Genomic DNA, 19,885 nt, shown 5'->3' with positions numbered 1-19,885 from the left:
GTCATGCTAAAAAGATTTGGAAAGACTCAATTCCCTGCTATTCTTCATCTCTCAACTCAGAAAGAAGGCTCAGTATGTATTAAAAAGACGAGTGAGAGTGGGGTTCAAGCTCTCAGATTCTGTCGGGTCTGATTGCTCCTGCAAGTTTCATATTTTTGGCAGGGTTTAATGTTAAAACCTCTCAGTGACAACCAGGACATTTCTGATATTCACTGGTTAGTTTCATAAACGCATAACTATATTTGAATTCTATTCTGCAATTTCACTTTACTATTATTTTCATCTTGTCTGATTAAAAAAAAATCTCCTGATGATCCCTCTAACAATGTGTGATTGGAATAATAACTTCACATTTTGAAGAGTTTATGCTGCAGCTGAGAGGCATGTAAATACAAGCTGCTTATTTGCAAGAAGCTTCCAGATTTGCAATATGATTGCTATGGAAACCACATAATGAAAACCTTATAACCATCTGTGTGGTTTGATGGATTTTACCGCATAGCTGAGCTGTTTTTGTTTACTGTTATTAAAATGTTGAATGGAATATATTAACCTACAAACACTGACTATTTGAGGTATTAATTAGTATTTGTAATGACGTAGTACCTCAACACCAAAATAAAATATGTTTAATAATAAACCTAAATAAAACAATGTGTGTTTCTATTTCTAATATATTTCTAATATATTGTTAAGGTGATTATTACCTAGAATTTTAGACACTTGTCCTTATCTATCTATGTTTTTGAGTGGTGTGGACAGGTTTCCTCTGTTAGTAAATTAATATAGTAGAATATATTTTCATGACTTTTTAATCCATTTGTTCACTCAGTATTTATTGAACATCTCCTTTACCATATTCTAGTCACGATTCAGTCTGACTTTTTTCCCTAAGATTGAAACATGCACGCACACACACCAGACCTGATTTTGTTGTCTTTTATATGGAAGCTGTTTATATTGTTAGTTCAAGGTAAAATGAGTTGTTTGAACATTGTTAAGACAAAAATTGATGTATGAAGCAGAGAAGGCTTTGACCTTAAAATATCAGTACTAGGTTTGAAATGGAGAAACAAAGTGTTTTTTAAGTGAGCACCTCATTCTCTAAAATACTGCTTATAAGCATCTCACACAGATTTCAGTTTGGATACTTACTGTAAATGTGTGAGACTTAACTAATTTTTTAAGTATCATTCTGGTAATTTAAGAATACACTGCGTATTATAGGCACTTACATTTTAATAAAATAAGAATACATTTAAAGTAATAAATTCTAACTTGTTAATTTGGCCAAGAGCCAAGTTTTTTCACTTAATTATAATTAATTTTTGTGCTATCCTGACACTGATTTTAGGTGGTGATTCTAAACCCCATAGTCTCTTGTTTAAGAGCCGAGATCATTGCTTCCTATGTTGATGGGGTTATGGCTTTTGACTTCAGGACGAGTGCCCTTAATTAATTTTGAATTTGCTTGTTGCTGTTGCATTTGTGACTAAATTGTTAGAGAGGACGTGATGGGGGAAGAGCAAGTGTGAGAAGTAAGGAAGGCAGGAAAGCGTTCTCTGTCACCTTTTAAAATATTGACTATCTGTAAAATGAGTAGCTTAGACCAAATGACTCTAAATGTCCCCGATTCCCTTAAAATTTGAGGAGAGCACCCTATTAGCCTGTGTATGATTACTAGTCCTTGAGGTTTGGCCTGTTGTTGAAGAGAAAAGAGACAGGCTTTAGTAACAGTCTTTTTATTAGGGCTTTTATGTATTAATTACTATTTCAACGAACCGTATTAAATTGCCAATGTTAGGTTCAACTTCCTGTGTACAAAGTACCAAATATTTCCAGCTGTTCCTTACATTGGAGCTTTCATTATTTTGTTTGAACTGCGTTACAAAAATTCGAAAGTTATATTTGTCTTATAAGTGTAGTAATTCCCAAGCTTGATTTAAATTTTGATTTTTATTAATCACCACTTGAAAACTTGCACAAGTCTAAATTTACACGTGCGGTCCTGACCTCTCCACCGGCCCTTGCGGTTGTCCCTGGACATTTCCTCTGGGTCGCCCTGGTTTTTTCAGTCTCTCACGTCACAAACACAACTCCTTGTGTTTCCTTAGCGAAGTAGCTTATCTCGGCTAGTCTATTTTGAATGACGTTCCCATTTCTCAGTGAACTAAGCCCAAAGCCTCAGTCTTCCTGGTTGCTCTGTTTTTCTTCCCTCGTAGCCCTCCACATGCAGTCAGACACAGAGTTTATCGATCCTGGTTCCTCTGCCTCCCACGACCACCTCCTTTCCACTTCCTCTGCCCCTCCAGTGCGGACTTCCTTCCCCTTGGGACAGACTCCCAGTGTCTCCCTCCCCCCACCCTGCAGGACGTGATGCAGTGGGATTGGATGACCATTCCTCAAGCACTATTCCAGTTCTGCCCTTTCTCTGCTCAGAAATCTCCTGGGACTTATATTGGCCACCTTAACAACTGTGTCTAAGGTCCACACGGGCCTCAACGGTTGGCCCAGACTACCAGCATTATCTCCCATCCTGCTCTTTCCCTCTGAGAACCACGTTCTTTAGCTAAAGTGAATATGGCGGTGCCTTGCTCTTTTTATGCCTCTCTCTGTCTGGAAGTTTTCTCCTTCTTGTCTCCCCTTATTCAAATTCTCTCCATCTTGCTGAGCCTCCACAGTATTCCCCATTGGATGGTTTCTGCTCTGCATTCTTTCATCCTGTAACCACAGCAGGTTTTATGCCCCTGTCGCATTTTCCTATAGACTGAGTCTCTGTCCCTCGAGGTGGTCAACTTCCGGGAGGCAGAAGCTCCCTACTGTCCTTGCCTCCCGGGGAGAATCTCTCTCTTTCAGATAGTTAATACTCAATGAAGATTTATTGGTTGGATTATCTAATAGTCAGAATAGCTATATTTATATATTTTTCTTTAAAGTTCTGAATTTTTCTTGAAATTATGATTCTCCTTAAACTCAGTTTTTCTTTGGCATACCATTTCATTCATGTGTCCTCCCTTAAATATTTCTAAGCTGTATATAAATCCTTAGGTGAGGATGGTGGTAATATAATAATAATTTTTAATGTAAAAGAATTAGTCTATTGAGTCTGTTAAAAACTGTTCACATTTGGCCCTGGCCGGTTGGCTCAGTGGTAGAGCATCGGCCTGGCGTACGGGGGACCCGGGTTCGATTCCCGGCCAGGGCACATAGGAGAAGCGCCCATCTGCTTCTCTACCCCTCCCCCTCTCCTTCCTCTCTGTCTCTCTCTTCCCCTCCCGCAGCCAAGGCTCCATTGGAGCAAAGATGGCCCGGGTGCTGGGGATGGCTCCTTGGCCTCTGCCCCAGGCGCTACAGTGGCTCTGGTAGCGACAGAGCGACGCCCCGGAGGGGCAGAGCATCGTCCCCTGTTGGGCACAGCGTCGCCCCCTGGTGGGCGTGCCGGGTGGATCCCGGTCGGGCGCATGCGGGAGTCTGTCTGGCTGTCTCTCCCCGTTTCCAGCTTCGGAAAAGTACAAAAAAAAAACAAACAAAAAACTGTTCACATTTCATCTTACCATCTTTCTTCTTATAACTTGGAGAAGAAAAATGGCGGGAGCGTGTGGAAATGACATAGGTCTGGCACTTCATGTATGCAGAATAAAGGACATGGACTTTGTAATCACAAACCTATGCTTAAATAACAAAAATTGGAAATTGCTTTACCTTTTGAGTCTCAATTTACTTGTCTGTAAAATAAGGATTTAAAAATTATTTGCCCCTGAAATCATTACATCTGCCATCATGTGTGACACACAGTAGGTTTTCAGTATAATTTGAAGGGGGGTTGCCTTGAAGGGTAAGGATCCTTCTGGTGTCCGCCTGTGAAGAGCAAGGGAGAAACCCTATGAAGTCTCTGATGCTCAATAAATGACGGCATTTTTTATATCTCACATTTTCTCTTGGCTGTATCTCTGTGGTACTCTGCCAGAGTATCACGTGATCTATCCATGTGGTGCTGCATGTTATTTTGCTGGATGTCAGGGCTTTTCTGGATCTAAGATGGTCTCAGATGAGTGTCTATAGATATTTAAAACGACATATGCAAAGCATTAGTACCTAGCTTAAATGCTGTTAAGCCAACTGGTAAACCAGTTGCTATTTGGAAATAGCTAGAAGTTTAAATGACAGAAAAAAGGAATGTGGGTGTCGAATGGTTTCCTGCTTCGAAAGGGAATCTTTATGTATTACAAACTTTTAGCTTTGCTCTTAAGAGGAGTGAGCCCTGTGCTGCTGTCCCAGAGAAAGCCTTCAGCGTGTCGTTTCTGTTGTTTCCTCACAGATGAGGACGAGGACAGTGCTCCGGGGAAGGTGGAGGCACAGAGGAGGATGAGTCAGGGCAGCGTGCATCACACCACAGGTAATGGACTGCCCGGCTCCCTGGGAACGCTTGTTTTGGTTTTGTTCACCTCCTTACTGCTCTAAAGATGACTACACAGCTCCCCAAACTTGGCTCCTCCTTCCGTCCGGGTATCTTATGGCTGGCTGATAAGCTGCTCAGCACCATTAGGATGCATGAAAACCACTTGAGAAGGATTTATAAAGTAAGCCAATTTATACAAGGTATTCCTTCCTGAATTACTTTGTAATGACTCAATTAGCTTTCATTTCTGCACAAAGGAGATTTAGTTGCATAAATTAGCTTATCATCATTGAGGAAGTGTCACTGCTAAAGGACAGCTTATAGATACAACATGCAGTTGCTGTCAAACCTATAAGAATGTAATATAGACATCTGTGTATACTTTGTGCTTGAGCAGAACAGACTTCTGCCATTCAGAGACTAACAGGGGACAACAAGTTGCCCAGGGGACTGGCAATGTAGACATCTCTGAAAAGGTCAACTTGACACAGGCTCTGACAATCGACCCACAGCTCTGTCTTCTTTGATAAAAATCAGATAAACTTAAGACTGCTAATTGATCTGCAGCCTGTTTAAATGTTGGCCATGCATATCTTCATCGCGCATGATTAACACAGAAAGCAAATGAATTGGGTAAGAAATGCCAGGGCCCAGTGACAGCAGCTTACACATTGGAAAAGGACACTGGTGGCCTACAAGTCTAGGAAGGATGGTCTCCTTATCCATTTCCACGTGGTCCATGGCCCCAAGTACTAATTATGACTGAGACTGGAAAAATAACTACACATGCTCTGTACAAAAATCTCATGATATGGGCAACTTTTCTTGCTGATTGTTATTTCCAAAGAGCCGGAGATAAACCGTATCTGTAGTGCAAACATGAGGTGAGTTTTGATAAACCAGCAATTATTTTGCACGGAAAGAAGAGGGCTGCCTTCTTATCAGGACTTGAGCCCTCTTCGTAGCCACAGGTCGGCTGGGGCTAAGTCTGCCATATCATCCCATGTCCTGCAAAGAGCTATCGTTGGAGGTCACCTTCCTCTCTCTGCTGTGTCCATACATCACTCTTCCAAGCTGTCAGAGCCAGGGTGGACAAGAAGCGCGTGTTCAGGAAGTAGCTTTCCAGCGTCCTTCCTACTGTGACATGTGGAGCGGAAACAGAGGCCTGGTTTCCGGACCCGGACAGGAAGGCGGGAGCAGGTTGCTGCAGAAGGCTTTGGTTTGCTTTTTGCAGAAAGGAAGTGAGGACGGCGTCATTAGATGTTAGCACTCGGGCCCTGTAAGACGGAGCTCTAAAACACCGCGGTGGAGGGGGACCCTGAGGAGGATGTTCTATAGTAATTTAGGTATATATATATTTTATTCTGTGTCATAAAGCTTCTGCCAAAAGCGTGTCGCTTTCTTTTCAATAATTTCAATGCAGGTGTAGAGGGTAGACACACGTGGATGTTCTTTCCACAAATATAAGTATTTTGGCTTAAAGCAGTTGTAGTTTTCAGAAACCCTTTTATCGTAGCTATCTCCCGAATTTTTGCCTTTGAGGGAAGGGGGGAAAGATCAGGTTTTCCTCAGAGGAATGCATGAAGTGGATCTAGCTTTTCATGCAATAGCTATAAATTAGCGCTGCAATAATTCTTATCTTTAGTGACATGAAATTCTTTTCAAGCAACAGTTTTAATGCTTTTGCATAGCAGTGACCTCTGCTCCCCCCGGGCTGTCAAAGATGTAACACTAGAAGTTTGTTTGCTGTGCAGGGCAGTGAGCTGACAAGGGTATTACTATCTTGCTGAGCATCACATGATGTGAACTTCTAACCTTACTCAAGAATGCTATATATTTTTCACATTGACTGATTTTACTAAAAAAAAAAAAAAAAAATCAGACTAATGTAAAATACATAAGCAAAAACAAAATTAATGTTGAATTTCTTGCAGGTTCTTTCATGTTCAGGCATATATATCTTGCATGTACTCATTATATATAATAAAGATTCCACTTTTTGGAACATTGCACAATATGTTTACCTATCTGAAATAGTTAGTAAACCTGCATGCTCCTCAAGGAGAGAGTCTCCATTATTTTGTTATTGTGCATTGTCCTCGTGTTTCAAACCTTTTCATTTTTGCAAAAGCATCTTCAGTGTTTAGTTTACACTTCCATAATAATTTTGTCATTGTTGCCTAAAGCCCTAAACAGTGTTTTTGTATTCTTTAAAAAGAAGGAGCCAAGGATATTGTTTAAATGTCACAAGTTGGCTAATTTAGAATTTCTTTTTCCTTCTACTTTGACTGTTCATGCCTCTCAGGACAAGAAACATAATGAGGTGAATTTTTTTCTTTTTTGTAATCTTGAAAACATAGATCATGATGTGGATAGGGTAGGAAAATTAATCCATGTGGTAAAAACACTAAACAGACTTAATTTGTATTTAAAATGCATGCTTATCTGTGGTTTATGACATTATGCGTCACCCCGTGTCTTATTGTTTTTTAAAAACATACTTCACTTGGCCGGTCTTTCCGTGTGCAGGTGACAGGTGTGCTAACTTTGTGAGCTCACGGTGCCTCCGTGGCTGTGTCTACACACGTTTTGGTGTGTGTGTAGCCACACTTCAGATGTTGGGAAGTAAACCGGATGAGCTTGCTGCTCTCTAGGGAACAGGAGAACTTCTCATTTTTATGTCTAGAACATATACCAAGAGTCTTAACATGACCTTCCTGGGGAGACTAAGGCTGAGAAACATCTCCTGCCACGTTTCCTCCCTGGCCGTGCTTCTACTTTGTAACTACTGCAGCAGGCGGAAGTGGAGAAAATAGTCAACTGTATGCACAGGGAGCCATGTGACACAAACAACTTAGTATCCTTGAACAGGGCTCACATGTGGGACACAGAAATGGGGCTGGTCTTTGGGTAACATCATCATGGAATCATGGAGATTACAGAAAGCACAGTGGGAAATATATATCTCCTCCCCAGCACGGCCACACCACTAGCTCTGTTGCTTCTTACAGCAGTGAGATTTAATGAAATGCTCATGATGCACATCTAGGGAGAGATGCATCTTGCACACGGCAGGGGTCTCTGTGCCCCTTGTGTGCTCCTGTAACTCCCATTAGTGTTAATGGGAGTTTCACCAAGTGCATCGAGGAGAAGAGAGACCCGAAAGTGATAAGGATTATTATGCATTAGAAATCATATATTCTTCCCTCCCTTCTTTTCTCCTTCCTTCCTTCCTTCCTTCCTTCCTTCCTTCCTTCCTTCCTTCCTTCCTTCCTTCCTTCCTTCCTTTCCTCTCTCCTTCCGTCCTCCCTCCCTCCTTTCCTTTCCTTTCCTTTCCTTTCCTTTCCTTTCCTTTCCTTTCCTTTCCTTTCCTTTCCTTTCCTTTCCTTTCCTTTCCTTTCCTTTCTTTCCCTTCCCTTCCCTTCCCTTCCTTCCTTTCCTCTCTCCTTCTGTCCTTCCTTCCTTCCTTCCTTCCTTCCTTCCTTCCTTCCTTCCTTCCTTCCCTCTTTCCTTCCATCCTTCCCTCCCTTCCTGCCTCCACCTCTTAAAGTCTATTGATGAGAAACTGTTGTGAGAGAATCTGAGATAGGAAAGAACAAGCAGCAGGCTGACAGCTGGGGAAGCCACTGGGGTGCCCTGGTCAAGCCACAACTTCTACTCTAGTTTTTAGCCCAAGTGGTTTTTCTTCATCCTTTTTGGATCAAGCCTGAGGCTGAGCAGCATGGGAGCGCACAGGAGCCTCAACTATTTAGATCCCTTTACCTCCTGGCCAGTGACTGTGGGGGAGGGCCGTGCATGTGAGGTGATGTCATCCTCTCTCTGCTCTAATTCCTGGACTTTTAAACTGACACTGACGGACTGCACGGGGCGCAACATTTGACCCATTTAGCAGTTGATTTAATCTGACTAGGATGTTTCAACTTCTAAATCTCTATTTGTCTAAATAAGTGGTTTTTAAAGGAAATCAGTCACTTTATTATTAAGTAATTTTTTTTCTTAAAAAAAAAAATTGACAATGTTTGGAATGATCTGTCCAGCCAGAGTGCCCTCTAGTGTCTATTTGTAGAATTTGCTTAAGGTAGGCTTTGGGGGGAAAATGTAATGAAGGGTGGCCACAAGCATTGTTAGTTCTTGGTTGGATTCCCAGGCCCCTGCACATCCTGCTGGTATCAGTGATGAGTGCTCAAATGCTAGAGTGGAGAAGTCAATAAGGTATTCATCTCTCTCTGTACCCCCCCTTCACTCCCTCCCTCCCCCCTCTCTCCCTCTTTTCCTCCCCCTTCCCTTCCTCCCTCTCTTTGTTTTAATTCTTAGAAAATGAGAAAAAAAATTAATAGGAGGATTTTGCTAGGTTGTGTATTCTAGCCCTTGTTTATTTTCTTAAAAGTATAATTGAAATGTAGCTTCTTCCTTCCTAAATATTCAGACTCCCTACTATTTGGATTTTCTTTTGGGCTTTAAAAAAATGTTTCCGATATTAAAGAGAATTTTTAAAATGTCTAATGAGCATAACACTTTGTATATATCACAAACCACGTGCAATAAGATGAATGCCCTAATGACATGCTAATGTGACTCGTTGTGTCAGAATTGCCAAGGAGCCTGCTGTTTGAGAGCCATATAACAAAACTAAGATGACAACCCGGATCCAGCATGTGTCCCCACAGTTATCCCCTCAGAATTCAAAGATGACATTCAATGATGGAAGTTGTCAGCACGTATATGTTCTGCCTGGTTAGTGAATGCAGGGGCATCTTATTGATACTACTTGCATTCTTTTTGCATTAACTCATCAAAACTCAATTATCATGAAATTAAAAACAGGAAACAGCTCTCAGTGTAACAGAAGCAGCCAGTGTATTGAACTCTGTGCTGCATTTCAGGAGAGACCCACATTGTATAAGTGACAAAGCATTTATTACCCAGTTTATTGTGGTATTACAGAGCGGAGAGCGCTAAATAATCAATCAGTTAATGGTCTGTATGGCAGTTTGAGCACATCACATCCATTGTGCTTATGCTGTTAGAAGGATGAGCTGATAACTCCAGTGTATGTTGCATGTTTATACAGAGCCTAATGTCCTAAACTGGGGCTGACAGAAATCTTGAAAAATGTAGCTTCAGCACTGGCAATTTCTAAGTGCTGAAAATATTTTTTTAAATAACTTTGAGAGACTTTGGGTACAAAAGTCCCCAAAGATAAGAGCTGGAATTACCCTTTGTGTTATTTCTATTTTATCCTCTTTCTTGTACTAGCTTTAGGTTTGAGAATTAAAAACAAAAAATTGTCCCCTAGTTTGGGTTAGATTTGTGCCTTCGCTCCTTTACTGTTACGGTTTGCATGAAGTGTCCTCACTCTGTAAGGTGGCTGTCTCACGATGTGTTCATCAGTCCCGTCCTGCTCACTGTGCAGTGGGGGGTCTCTTCTTCAAAGCATGTTGCACGTGGGCTTAGGTTCCTATATAAAACAAGTGGGGAGTAGCTTTCGGGTGCTGGTTTGCTGGGAAAACCTTGCAACGATAGGTTTTAGATGAACAACAAAGGGAAAGAAAGAGGGGGAAAAAAGGCATTTAAAATGAGATCTTTTTGAAAATGGTCCTTAATTAGAGGATAAGAAGAAGTAGGATTCTTGTGCAGATGTAATAACAATTTTCTTTGAATCAGGACTGGATTTTTAAGACTGTTTTGGTGGTTTGGGGCGGGCCCTTAACTTCTCTTGGTTCATTTTTAGGTGAGGGTTCATTACATGAGAGCTCTAACTCATGTTTTCTCTTTCTTCTTTCTAGGAGATAAAAGCACTGATTATGCTAATTTTTACCAGGGTTTGTGGGACTGCACAGGTGCTCTTTCTGATGAGCTGTCATTCAAACGTGGTGATGTGATTTACATTCTTAGCAAGGTAAGAAGATACCCGAAAATGACACGGGTGAAAGGTGAATACAAAACTAGTTTTTTTTTATGTGTTTGGGTTACAACACTGGGGAAAAATGCCAATTGGAATTCTTCTAGGTCCTTGTTAACAATCGGGAGTTCACAATAATTAATTATTTTGTCAAGTGAACTATAATCAAAATTTAAACACAATCAGATAACAGGATTCAACTTAGCAGCGTGTTTACCTATCCCTTTAGCCTTGGCTCCCATCCACACACTGCCTCACCAGAAACAATATACTTATGTGAAAGTTAACATTGTAAGGTATTAGATTATTTATTATGTTTTTCTTTCCTCTTCCTTTTTATTCTTCTGTGTGCTTATTCTGATTTTGTCTGCCATTCACTACTGGAAACGCCATGTTTATAGAACAAGCTTTTCATCTTTATATAAATATATCGGGTGTTCCGACAATTTAAAAGCAATGCTTTCCTATTCGGACAGGTTTAGGTAAATTTTTTTTAAGTTTGACATAGTTGTATTTGTAAACATAATAGCAGGGTATATTGCTATGAAGTCATCTTTATATATATAAAAAAATCATGTTTCTGCCTCTTTAAGATACTGAATTATTCAAAATCTTTCTGTCCTTCAGTCTAAAAGTTTCTTATTGTGATTACACTTCTGATGATGTGTGTGAGCTTCTTTAATCTTCACATTTTAACGTTTCCCCGCTGTAATATGGGCATTAAAAAATACCTCCTTTATTTCTTTATGAGGCTATCTTAGAAGCAAATGATGTATGGAAATTGTAAGTATGGAAATGCTATATATAAATCATAAGTCTAAAAATTGAATGCAGTTTCTTGATTAGAGAACTATTTTGGACTTTTCAGAAAGATAATATGATTATAAGGTAGTGAAAAGAATTTGGAAATAAGGTCACTTACTGAATTTAACACTAGTTGGCTGGTGGATAAAACCCTACTAGAGAATCACGGAGTGATTGAGTGAGGGGCTCTAGGCTCATCTGTCTCCTCGTGGTTTTCCCAGGTAAGGGAGCTTGGGTCAAGAAAGTGCCAGAGCCTGTACTTAGCCAGGCATCTTGACGTCCTCTGTCCTCACTCCTTCTCTTGCTCCCTTTTTTCCCCCTTCCTTGTGTTTAATTTGAAACTATCAGAAAGCACTCATAATGTACCAGGGCCCATTCTAAGCACCAGAAATGCAAAAGAAGTAAAATATAACCACTTACAGATTATTGGGCGAAATGTTTAGTAAGTAAATATAGCCAACTATGCTCATTGCTAATTGAGGTGCCCAAATCTAAGTCCTCTACTCATTAGTATGGGTGTTTTGTTTTGTTTTTAAAAAAGATACTATAGATAGCCATACCACAACTCTTGGATGTAAGCCTATTATTGAACATTTAATTGCCTGACTTAAGACAACAGTATTTTATTTTAGTTAATTACTTAATATGAGAACCAAACTGATTAGTTGGAGTTCTTGACAAACTTCCTTGGCATTATTCCTGAGATTTACTGAGCTCACAGTTTCCTTCACCAGTTTAGCTGCAATGGTATATAAAATTAAAAGGTTGATTAGCTTCCACTTGGAATTTCACATTATAGGGATGAATGGCAGATGATCAGTGTATCCTATGGTAAAATATGAAACTCCTGAAACCTGGGTGGACCCGTTCGGAAAGCCTTCTTTCTGAACCAGCCTGTCTTTGTGCTGAAAGCCTCAGAATACCAACCTCCAGGGGAGGCTGAGAAGCAGGCCGCATTCCCCCAGGCGCGTCTCATTCCTGCCACTGCCTTCAAAATCGTTTTCTGTTAATATGAAATTTAAAACACCCTCCATGTGTATCATACCTCTAGGGTTTCGGGGGAGGTAATTCCAGCCCTCCCAGTGCTGTTCTGTGGAGATTGTAATTCTGTGCGTGCAGCCCAATCACAGAGCCGGAGTTAGCGGTGATCGGCGTATAGAAAGAGCGCGCTGCCGCCCCAAACTTCTAAACGCTATTCAACACATCATCCCTCTGGCTGAACGAGTAACTCTCCATGTTTGCCCAACGGTGGGCCTGGCAGAATCAACCGGGTGAATCTTGGCGAGGGTGAAAGTAAAGGACTCTGAGCTCTCTCTCCCTTGGTGGCGTCTGGACAGGTTCAGGGCCATGGACAGGTGTTTGGGCAGTCAGTTGTCAGGCCGCCGTGGCGGCTAGTGTGTGTTTGGGAAGATTCTCACTTCCCTTCACGCTGGGCAAGTTCAGATTGGAATCCCTGGAGACTCAATTTTTATTTGACTAGGCCTTCCAGTTTTTATCCGAATTTGGCAAACATAGACCATAAGTTAATATCATAAGTTCACTTAATATATGAATGATGACAGCCATTTGAATACTTGGCATTACTGTAAATTCAGAAGTCAAAGCCCTTAGTAGAAGAGAGTGAAAAATTGCTCAAAAGGGCTTGTTTCTAGATCAAAGAAGAGCTGACCTTGTATACTGATAAATTTGTTAGCAAGTACAATTAGTATAGAAATCACTCGCATTGTTATATGTGTAGAAATTTGGGTTTAATCTTTCTCAGAGTTATATTTAGACTTTGTGGCGATGGGATGAAATTTTACTATTTTAATTTATTTTTTACACCATCTAGTGGCTCAGAATGAGTGGTGCAGGTAATTGCAGCTAATGTGCACAATCAAAATGAAGTCATAAATCCAACTTTAAATCCAGCTATGGGCTATTACTTTCCTATCTCATGTCAATAGTGTTAGCATTAATCATGAAAAATTTTCTCATCATTCTGAATTAAATGTAAAAACTGTATACATAAGGAAGAATACATTTAAAGGAGTCTGACACAATATTTATGGAGACAGAAAATGTGTACTTTGTGAAGAAATGAATGTTACAACTTTTCTAATAAATAATGCCATTTAAAAATTTTCAAGAAATATAACTTGCTTTTAATAATTAACTTCTATAATTTGCAATATTTAATTATCACTCTTTGCCTTACCTTCTAGAAGGTTGTCAGTTCTGAAAATACTCTTTTGAAAAAGGCAACACAAGATAGTTTAAGAAAAGATGCATTCTTTCAGTATAAATAAACATTTGAACAAATCATCAAATAAAGTGGCATGCATTATAATAGTGTTTTAGTTTTGTAAATTTTATAAATGTAATGACAGAAAAAGATTTAACTGGTTTGACTACCAGGCTATCTTCATTAAAACTCACTACAGAAATACAGTTTCATTTTTAGATTCAGTCTCCTTTTACTGTTTTTGCAAGGATGCCTTGATGGGGGGTCAGCTGTTAAGATGTTTTTGCTCAGGCAGCCTGGGGGTGAGTTATTGATTTTAGGTCTCTTTTGAGAGTTACACAAATCTTAGCCTTCCTTTTTAAATTTGTAGTGAAAATCAAACGTTGCAGTGAAGAAAGAGAGGAGGCAGAGACCCTGCCCTTCCCCCTTGCCTTTTTAACATTTTCCAATTAGTAGCTGTCATGTGACCGCTGGCGGAGCCAGCCCCTCCTTCAAAGAGTCTCGCATTTTCTTAGTTTTAACCTTTGAACCTCACTAATAATAAATCTAAAAACCGCTTGCTTAAAAAGGGTGAGCCAGTAGTAGTAACGTTTTGCCTACACACACTTTCTGGGGTGGATACAACTGGAATTTGTAATTTTCATGACAACTGCGTTATTAATGAATAACTCTGAAACACGACGCCTGGTTTTAGATTAATATGATAGGGGAAAAAAAATCATATTTGAAGTACAAAATCTTTTCTTTATTTCAGAATCAGGTGGTTTAAAATCATGCTAAGTTCTTTTACTAGTTTGCATTTCGATGTTCTTACCACCTGACCCATGGACACATGTATATTCTCGTTGTTAGTAGCGTTTTCCTAGCACGGTGTTTGTGGGGCTGTGATGCAGTGAGTAGCAGGGCCCAGGCTGCGTAGCTGCAGGTGTGTCCGCGGCCCACGCCTCTCTGGTATGTTATTCTACTCGCTGTTCTGGATTTACATCCTCTCTTCGTTTATCTTTCTATCTGTACTCATCGCTAAATTGCTAACCACATTCCTATTCTTACTTTTAGAGCAGTAAATTATTTTTAGAGACTCAGTGACAGAAGAGCTATGCTCCAGCAGGAAAGAGGCACGCTACTCTGTCTGGTACTAAAAGGAAACTAAGAGACTTGAGAACCCTGGAATATTTTATCCAGTCTAGGGCATGTGGGACTTGAGCTTTACAGCTTTTTGAATTTTTTTTTTATTAAGTCTAAAACAGGAAATGTGGGTTCACACAGTGGGATTTTTTTAAAGCATGTATTGGTTAGAATTCCAAACATGGACTCTTCTCCTATTTGTGACTTTTCCAGGGATTGGTGAAATGTGACTATCCCTGATGGTTTGTTCCTCATTGTGAAAATGTAAAGACTCGGTTGCTAGAGCTTTTTACGGCTTCAAACCTACAAGAAAAATAAATTCAAGTCTTGCTGAGCTCTCCTGGCAGAGGGAAGTGCAAGGTTCCCCGTTAGCTCTCAGTCGTTCCTTTCTGACCATCTGACCCATTGTGCCGCAAACAGCATGACCGACTGCCGAGGAGTGACTGGGACATCTCAATAGGGGACACGCGTTGTTGGCACTCGGCTGGTTCCCATAATGTTGTCATATCTTCCAGCCTCTGGAAAGGAGGAGCACTGAGGAGCACTTGTACTTGCAACTGCAGTTGTTTGGGTGGGGTGGCATTTCATTCTCTGCTGTCCGTACAGGCGTGTTGTGGTCTGGATGGAGTGAAGCAGGAAGCAGGCAGACCTATTTAAGTGCCCATCTCTCCCTAGTAGAGCCGCACAGCGTATGGAGACAGCACCATGTCAGATGCCCTGGTTCCTCTCGTGCGACCTGTACTACTGCCAGCACCATGCTAGTACTTCCTACTTTCCCTTACACAACACGGAGGGCGCGTTCCAGGGAAGTGTGCACTGGGGGGCTGGCAGGCTGAGCCCCTGCAGTGGCTGAGAGCTAGGGGCGGAGCCGGAAGGTAGCCGCACAGCAGCCAGGTGAGCTGTAGGCTGCAGGGACAACGTGATTTAATTCTACATGGAGTAAGCAAGCTTTTGCCAGAAATAAAAAACAAACAAAAAAAGCAACAAAAACATCTTAAAGAAAAACAGTATGCTGATCATTTTTTTAAAATCCTAAATCGAAAGCGCCATGCTCGTTTACGCCCTCTACCCCTCACCCCCAAAGTTGGGAACCCCCTCAATGACACACTTTTACTCCTTTAACAGGTCAGATTCCCTTTAGCCGAGCAGGTTAGAGAACTGCTCGCAGTAACCAGATTGCCTTAGATCACACTCCAAAATACTCTATTTTTTGTTGGCCGGTATTTTGCTGCCCCAATTAATAGGAAGGGAGAGGGAGGAAATGAAAAAGTATTTGTTGCATAACCACAATATCCTGTTTTAGGCGCTCAGATGTACTTTCACTCCTCCGATTCACACACTAACCCTGTGAATTATATGGCATTGTCGCTTTGCAGATGAGGAAACTGATGCTCAGAAAGGTTATTATGTAAATTACCTGAGGATACTAGCAAGTACCTTCTCCTGGAATCAACATAGATCTAACCCTAAAGCCTTTTCTCCTCTGCTTTGCTACCTTAGTGGCCACGACTAGGATTATCTGTCTCTCTCTTGGCCCCGAACTCCCTGAAATAGACAATGTGTCTTAGGTTTTTGGTATCACCAATACCTAACATTATGGCAAATAGATGTTTAATACATGTTATGAAAATACAGTTAAAAATAGGAAATAATCCTGATGTTCTTAAAAGAATTAAAATCGTAGAAGCATTGAGTTAGCAGAGCCTTAGTGCTAGCCCCTAATTTTAGAGATGAGGAAATCTCGAAGCTCAAGATAATGGGGGGAAAGTAAATAAAAGGCAAAAGAAAAAAGGAGCACCCCTGTGGCAATCTTAAAACACAATGGCTGGCGTTTCTACACTGGGGCTCCCCACTCGGCCCTGAGATGCTTGGTGACCAAACTGAAAAGGGGAGAGACAGGGAACCTCAGTGTTTTGAACCTGAGACCTCAGCATCCCAGATCAGTGCTCTGTCCACAGCACCACCCCTGGTCAGGTCCGTGTAGTATAGTTTGATATCAGGCTGTGTGATTCCTCCAACTGTGGTCTTCTTTCTCAAGACTGCTGTGGCTATTCAGGCTCTTGTGGTTCCATATAAGTTTTTAAAATATTTGTTCTAGTTCTGTGAAATATGCCATTGGTATCTTGCATTGAATCTATAGATTGCTTTGGGTAGTATGGACATTTAAACGATGTTAATTCTTCCTATCCATGAACGTGGTACATATTTACATGCTTCCACTTATTTGTATCTTCTTTTGTATGTGTGTGGCAGACACAGAAGGTCAGAGAGAGGGACAGATAGGGACAGACAGGAAGGGAGAGAGATGAGAAACATCAATTCTTTGTTGCGGTCCCTTAGTTGTTCATTGGTTGACTTCTCATATGTGCCTTGACCTGGGGGCTACAGCAGACTGAATGACCCCTTGCTCGAGCCAGTGACCTTGGGCTCAAGCTGGTGAATCTTGCTCAAACCAGATGAACCTGTGCTCAAGCTGGCAACCTTGGGGTCTCGAACCTGGGTCCTCTGCATCCCAGTCTGACACTCTATCCACTGCGTCACCACCTGGTCAGTATTTGTATCTTCTTTAGTTTCTTTCTTCAGTGTCTTATAATTTTTGAGTTCAGATCTTTTGCATCCTTGGTTAAATTTATTCCTAGGAATTTTATTCTTTTTAAAGCAATTGTGAATGGGATTTTTTTTTTAGTTTCCCTTTCTGATACTTCATTATTGATGTATAAAATGCAACTGATTACTGTATATTTATTTTGTAATTTACTGAATTAATTTATCAGCTCTAGTAGTTTTGGGTAGAATGTTTAGGCTTCTCTATATATAGTATCAGGTCATCGCAAATAATAACAGTTTTACTTCTTCCTTTCCTAGTTGGATGTTTTTTATTTCTTCTTCTTATCTTATTGCTGTGGCTAGGACTTCCAGTACTATATTGAATAAGACTGATGAAGCAGACATCCCTGTCTTGTTCCTGATCTTAAGGGAAACATTTTTAGTTTTTGCCCATTGAGTATGATGTTAACTGTGAGTTTATGATATATTCCCTCTTTTCTTACTTTGCTGAGAGTTTTCGTCATAAATGGGTGCTAAGTTTTCTCAAATGCTTTTTCTGCATCTGTTAATAGGATCATGTGATTACCTTTTATTTTGTTTATTGGTGTGTCATGTTTATTGATTTGTGGATGTTGTACCAACCTTGCATTCCCCAAATAAATCCCAGTTGATATGCTGTATCACCTTTTGGATATATTGCTGGATCTAGTTTGCTGACATTTTGTTGAGGATTTTAGCATCTATGTTCATCGGGGATATTGGCCTGGGTACTGCAGGAATGTTCCTTGTGTGGGTTATGTGGGTCCCCCTGTTCTTGATTGTTATTGGCTCATTTATGCGTGGGGTCCACCCTTGGTCTGGCTGACTGTGAGGATCAATCCCGACCACGGTGTACGAGCTGCTGTGCAGGTGCTGAGCACACAAAGCGGAATTCGGCTCAGCGGGGGCTGGTACCCACTGAGCTCTCCCTTTGGATGTGCCACCTGTGAAGATAATTGGGTCCTACTCTGATGTTGTCTGAAGCTGGCCACTGGGTGTGTCGGTGCCAGGGCCTCTGGGAAGAACTCTGTGCAGGCCAGTGTCAGGTGTTGCCTGTAACTGGCCCTGGGCAACCAGTTTGGTGCCACAAAGTGGTTTACATTTCATGGCTGCCTCCGCTGGGCCTGGGCATGCCCAGGAGGGACCGAGCTTTCATCAAGGGGGGCTTTTACCAGCACCAGGCCTGGGGGCAGGTTAACAGAAGTCCCAAGGCACCTGAGCTCTGCCTTGGCCTGCTCCGCCTGCTGGCTGGCGGGCACGCTCAGTCCCTGAAAGAGCCTCTGGCAGCGCTGGAGTGGCATGCGGCGGGATCTCAGTGCATCTCCTAGTAGGAGTGAGCTGTGTTCATATTGATACAGGTTCAAACTCAGTGCCAGTGCTAGGTCTGAGGCCACTCAGCCAATATCCCCAAAGTGTACCCAATCTCGCTGCCACCAGCTGAGTGCTCACACACCTGTGTGGTGGGAAAGGTCTCAGGGACACATCAAGGTGGGGCCAGCAGAGTGTGTCAGGCTCTGTCTGTGTGGAGGGCGGCTCTGTACCAGTCAGGTGTGCTGGGGAAAAGCGGCCCCTTTGTAGAGCCACGTAACGCAAACTGTCCCAGGTCCTTCAGGAGCTTGATCTCAGTGGGGCAGGGCTGCCAGTATCAGGAGGGTGAGCTAGCGGGTCTCGGGGGGGGGGGGCGCAGGCAGGCTTGGGGGAAAATAGGGGACATGGTCCCTCTCCAGAGCTACAGAACTCAGTCTGTCCCAGACTCTGCCCAGACCTTGGAGTTGGGAGGGTAGGGCTGAGAGTGGGGGTCGAGGATCTCCCATAGCGGGCGTTGCCAGTCAGGTCCTTGGGAAAGTGGGAGGCATGGCCCCCACTCCACAGCTACACCACTCAGTCGCTGACCCCCCTGAGTCTGCCCAGACCCTCCACCCCAGCCCAGGCCGCTGCCTCCTCAGCGGGGCTCAGGCTTCACAGGGCGGAGCAACAGGGAGTCGAGGGCGGGGCTGCTGCTTTCCCCTATGATGCCACTTTCCACTCAAGAGAGACGGCATCTGCAGTGTGGGAGAGTGACCACAGGGATCCTGGGCTGTCCCGTCAGCTCTCGCCTCACGTGACTCTAGTCCACTCCGCACTCTCTCCAGTGGAGCTGAGGGTCAGTGGCTGTGAACAAGATTTTGTGCGTTGGCCCTTTGAGAGGGTGCCGGTGTCTCTAGCAGACTGCCGTTTCTCCCTGGCATACAGAATCCCCACCAGTTTCAGAGCCAGATGTTATGTATGTGCCTCCTCCTGGCTCTGCTGCTCTGGCCTGGGGAGTGTGGCGTGGGGGTGAGACCCCAGGCTTCTCAGAGGGACCCCACATACAGCTGAGATACCCTTCTGCAGTCTCAGCAGTGGCGTGTGGCATGGGGTCAGCTCTTTCCATGTCTCCACCCTTCCTACCGGTCTTGATGTGGCTTCTTCTATTATAAGACTTTTCTTCAGCTAGTTTTCAGTTGTTAATTCAAGTTGATTGATTGATATTTTTGTTGTAATTCCAGTTGGGCTGGGAGGAGGTGAGTGTAGCTTCCGCCCACTCTGCTGCCATCTTGAATCCTCCAAGTTTGTACTTTTAGTTAAAGGAGCAAAACTAAAAAGTACATAAAATCCACCAAGCTTAGCTCGAAATGAGAGATGTAAATATGGATTAAATAATTCATAGAAAACTTCATGACGGATGGGTGACCTGGGTTGGGCCTGAGTCTCTGGTTAGGACTTGGGTGAGGCAGCAGAGACATTCCCCGAGAAGGAGCACCGCGTACAGAGGCAGGAATGAGTGCAGCACAGAAGGGTGGCTGTGGGACCAGCGCGGTGAGAG

At 42.4% G+C, this 19,885-nt stretch overlaps 1 protein-coding gene across 3 annotated transcripts in view; it reads left to right on the top strand.

Annotated features, from left to right (window-relative positions):
- SKAP2 (src kinase associated phosphoprotein 2) overlaps nt 1–19,885 on the top strand; it is a 153,374-nt gene that overhangs the window by 127,483 nt on the left and 6,006 nt on the right. For all 3 annotated transcript variants that reach the window (XM_066239641.1, XM_066239640.1, XM_066239639.1), the window contains exons 10-11: nt 4,319–4,396; nt 10,186–10,298. In XM_066239641.1, the coding sequence (XP_066095738.1) occupies nt 4,319–4,396; nt 10,186–10,298 (191 nt within the window). The remainder of the gene's footprint in view (nt 1–4,318; nt 4,397–10,185; nt 10,299–19,885) is intronic.

This window comes from Saccopteryx bilineata, chromosome 7 (genome assembly GCF_036850765.1).
Source record: "Saccopteryx bilineata isolate mSacBil1 chromosome 7, mSacBil1_pri_phased_curated, whole genome shotgun sequence".
In the NCBI taxonomy this organism is placed as follows: domain Eukaryota; kingdom Metazoa; phylum Chordata; class Mammalia; order Chiroptera; family Emballonuridae; genus Saccopteryx; species Saccopteryx bilineata.
Note: the sequence above shows the minus strand (reverse complement) of the source record. Positions and strands in the feature narration are given on the sequence as shown.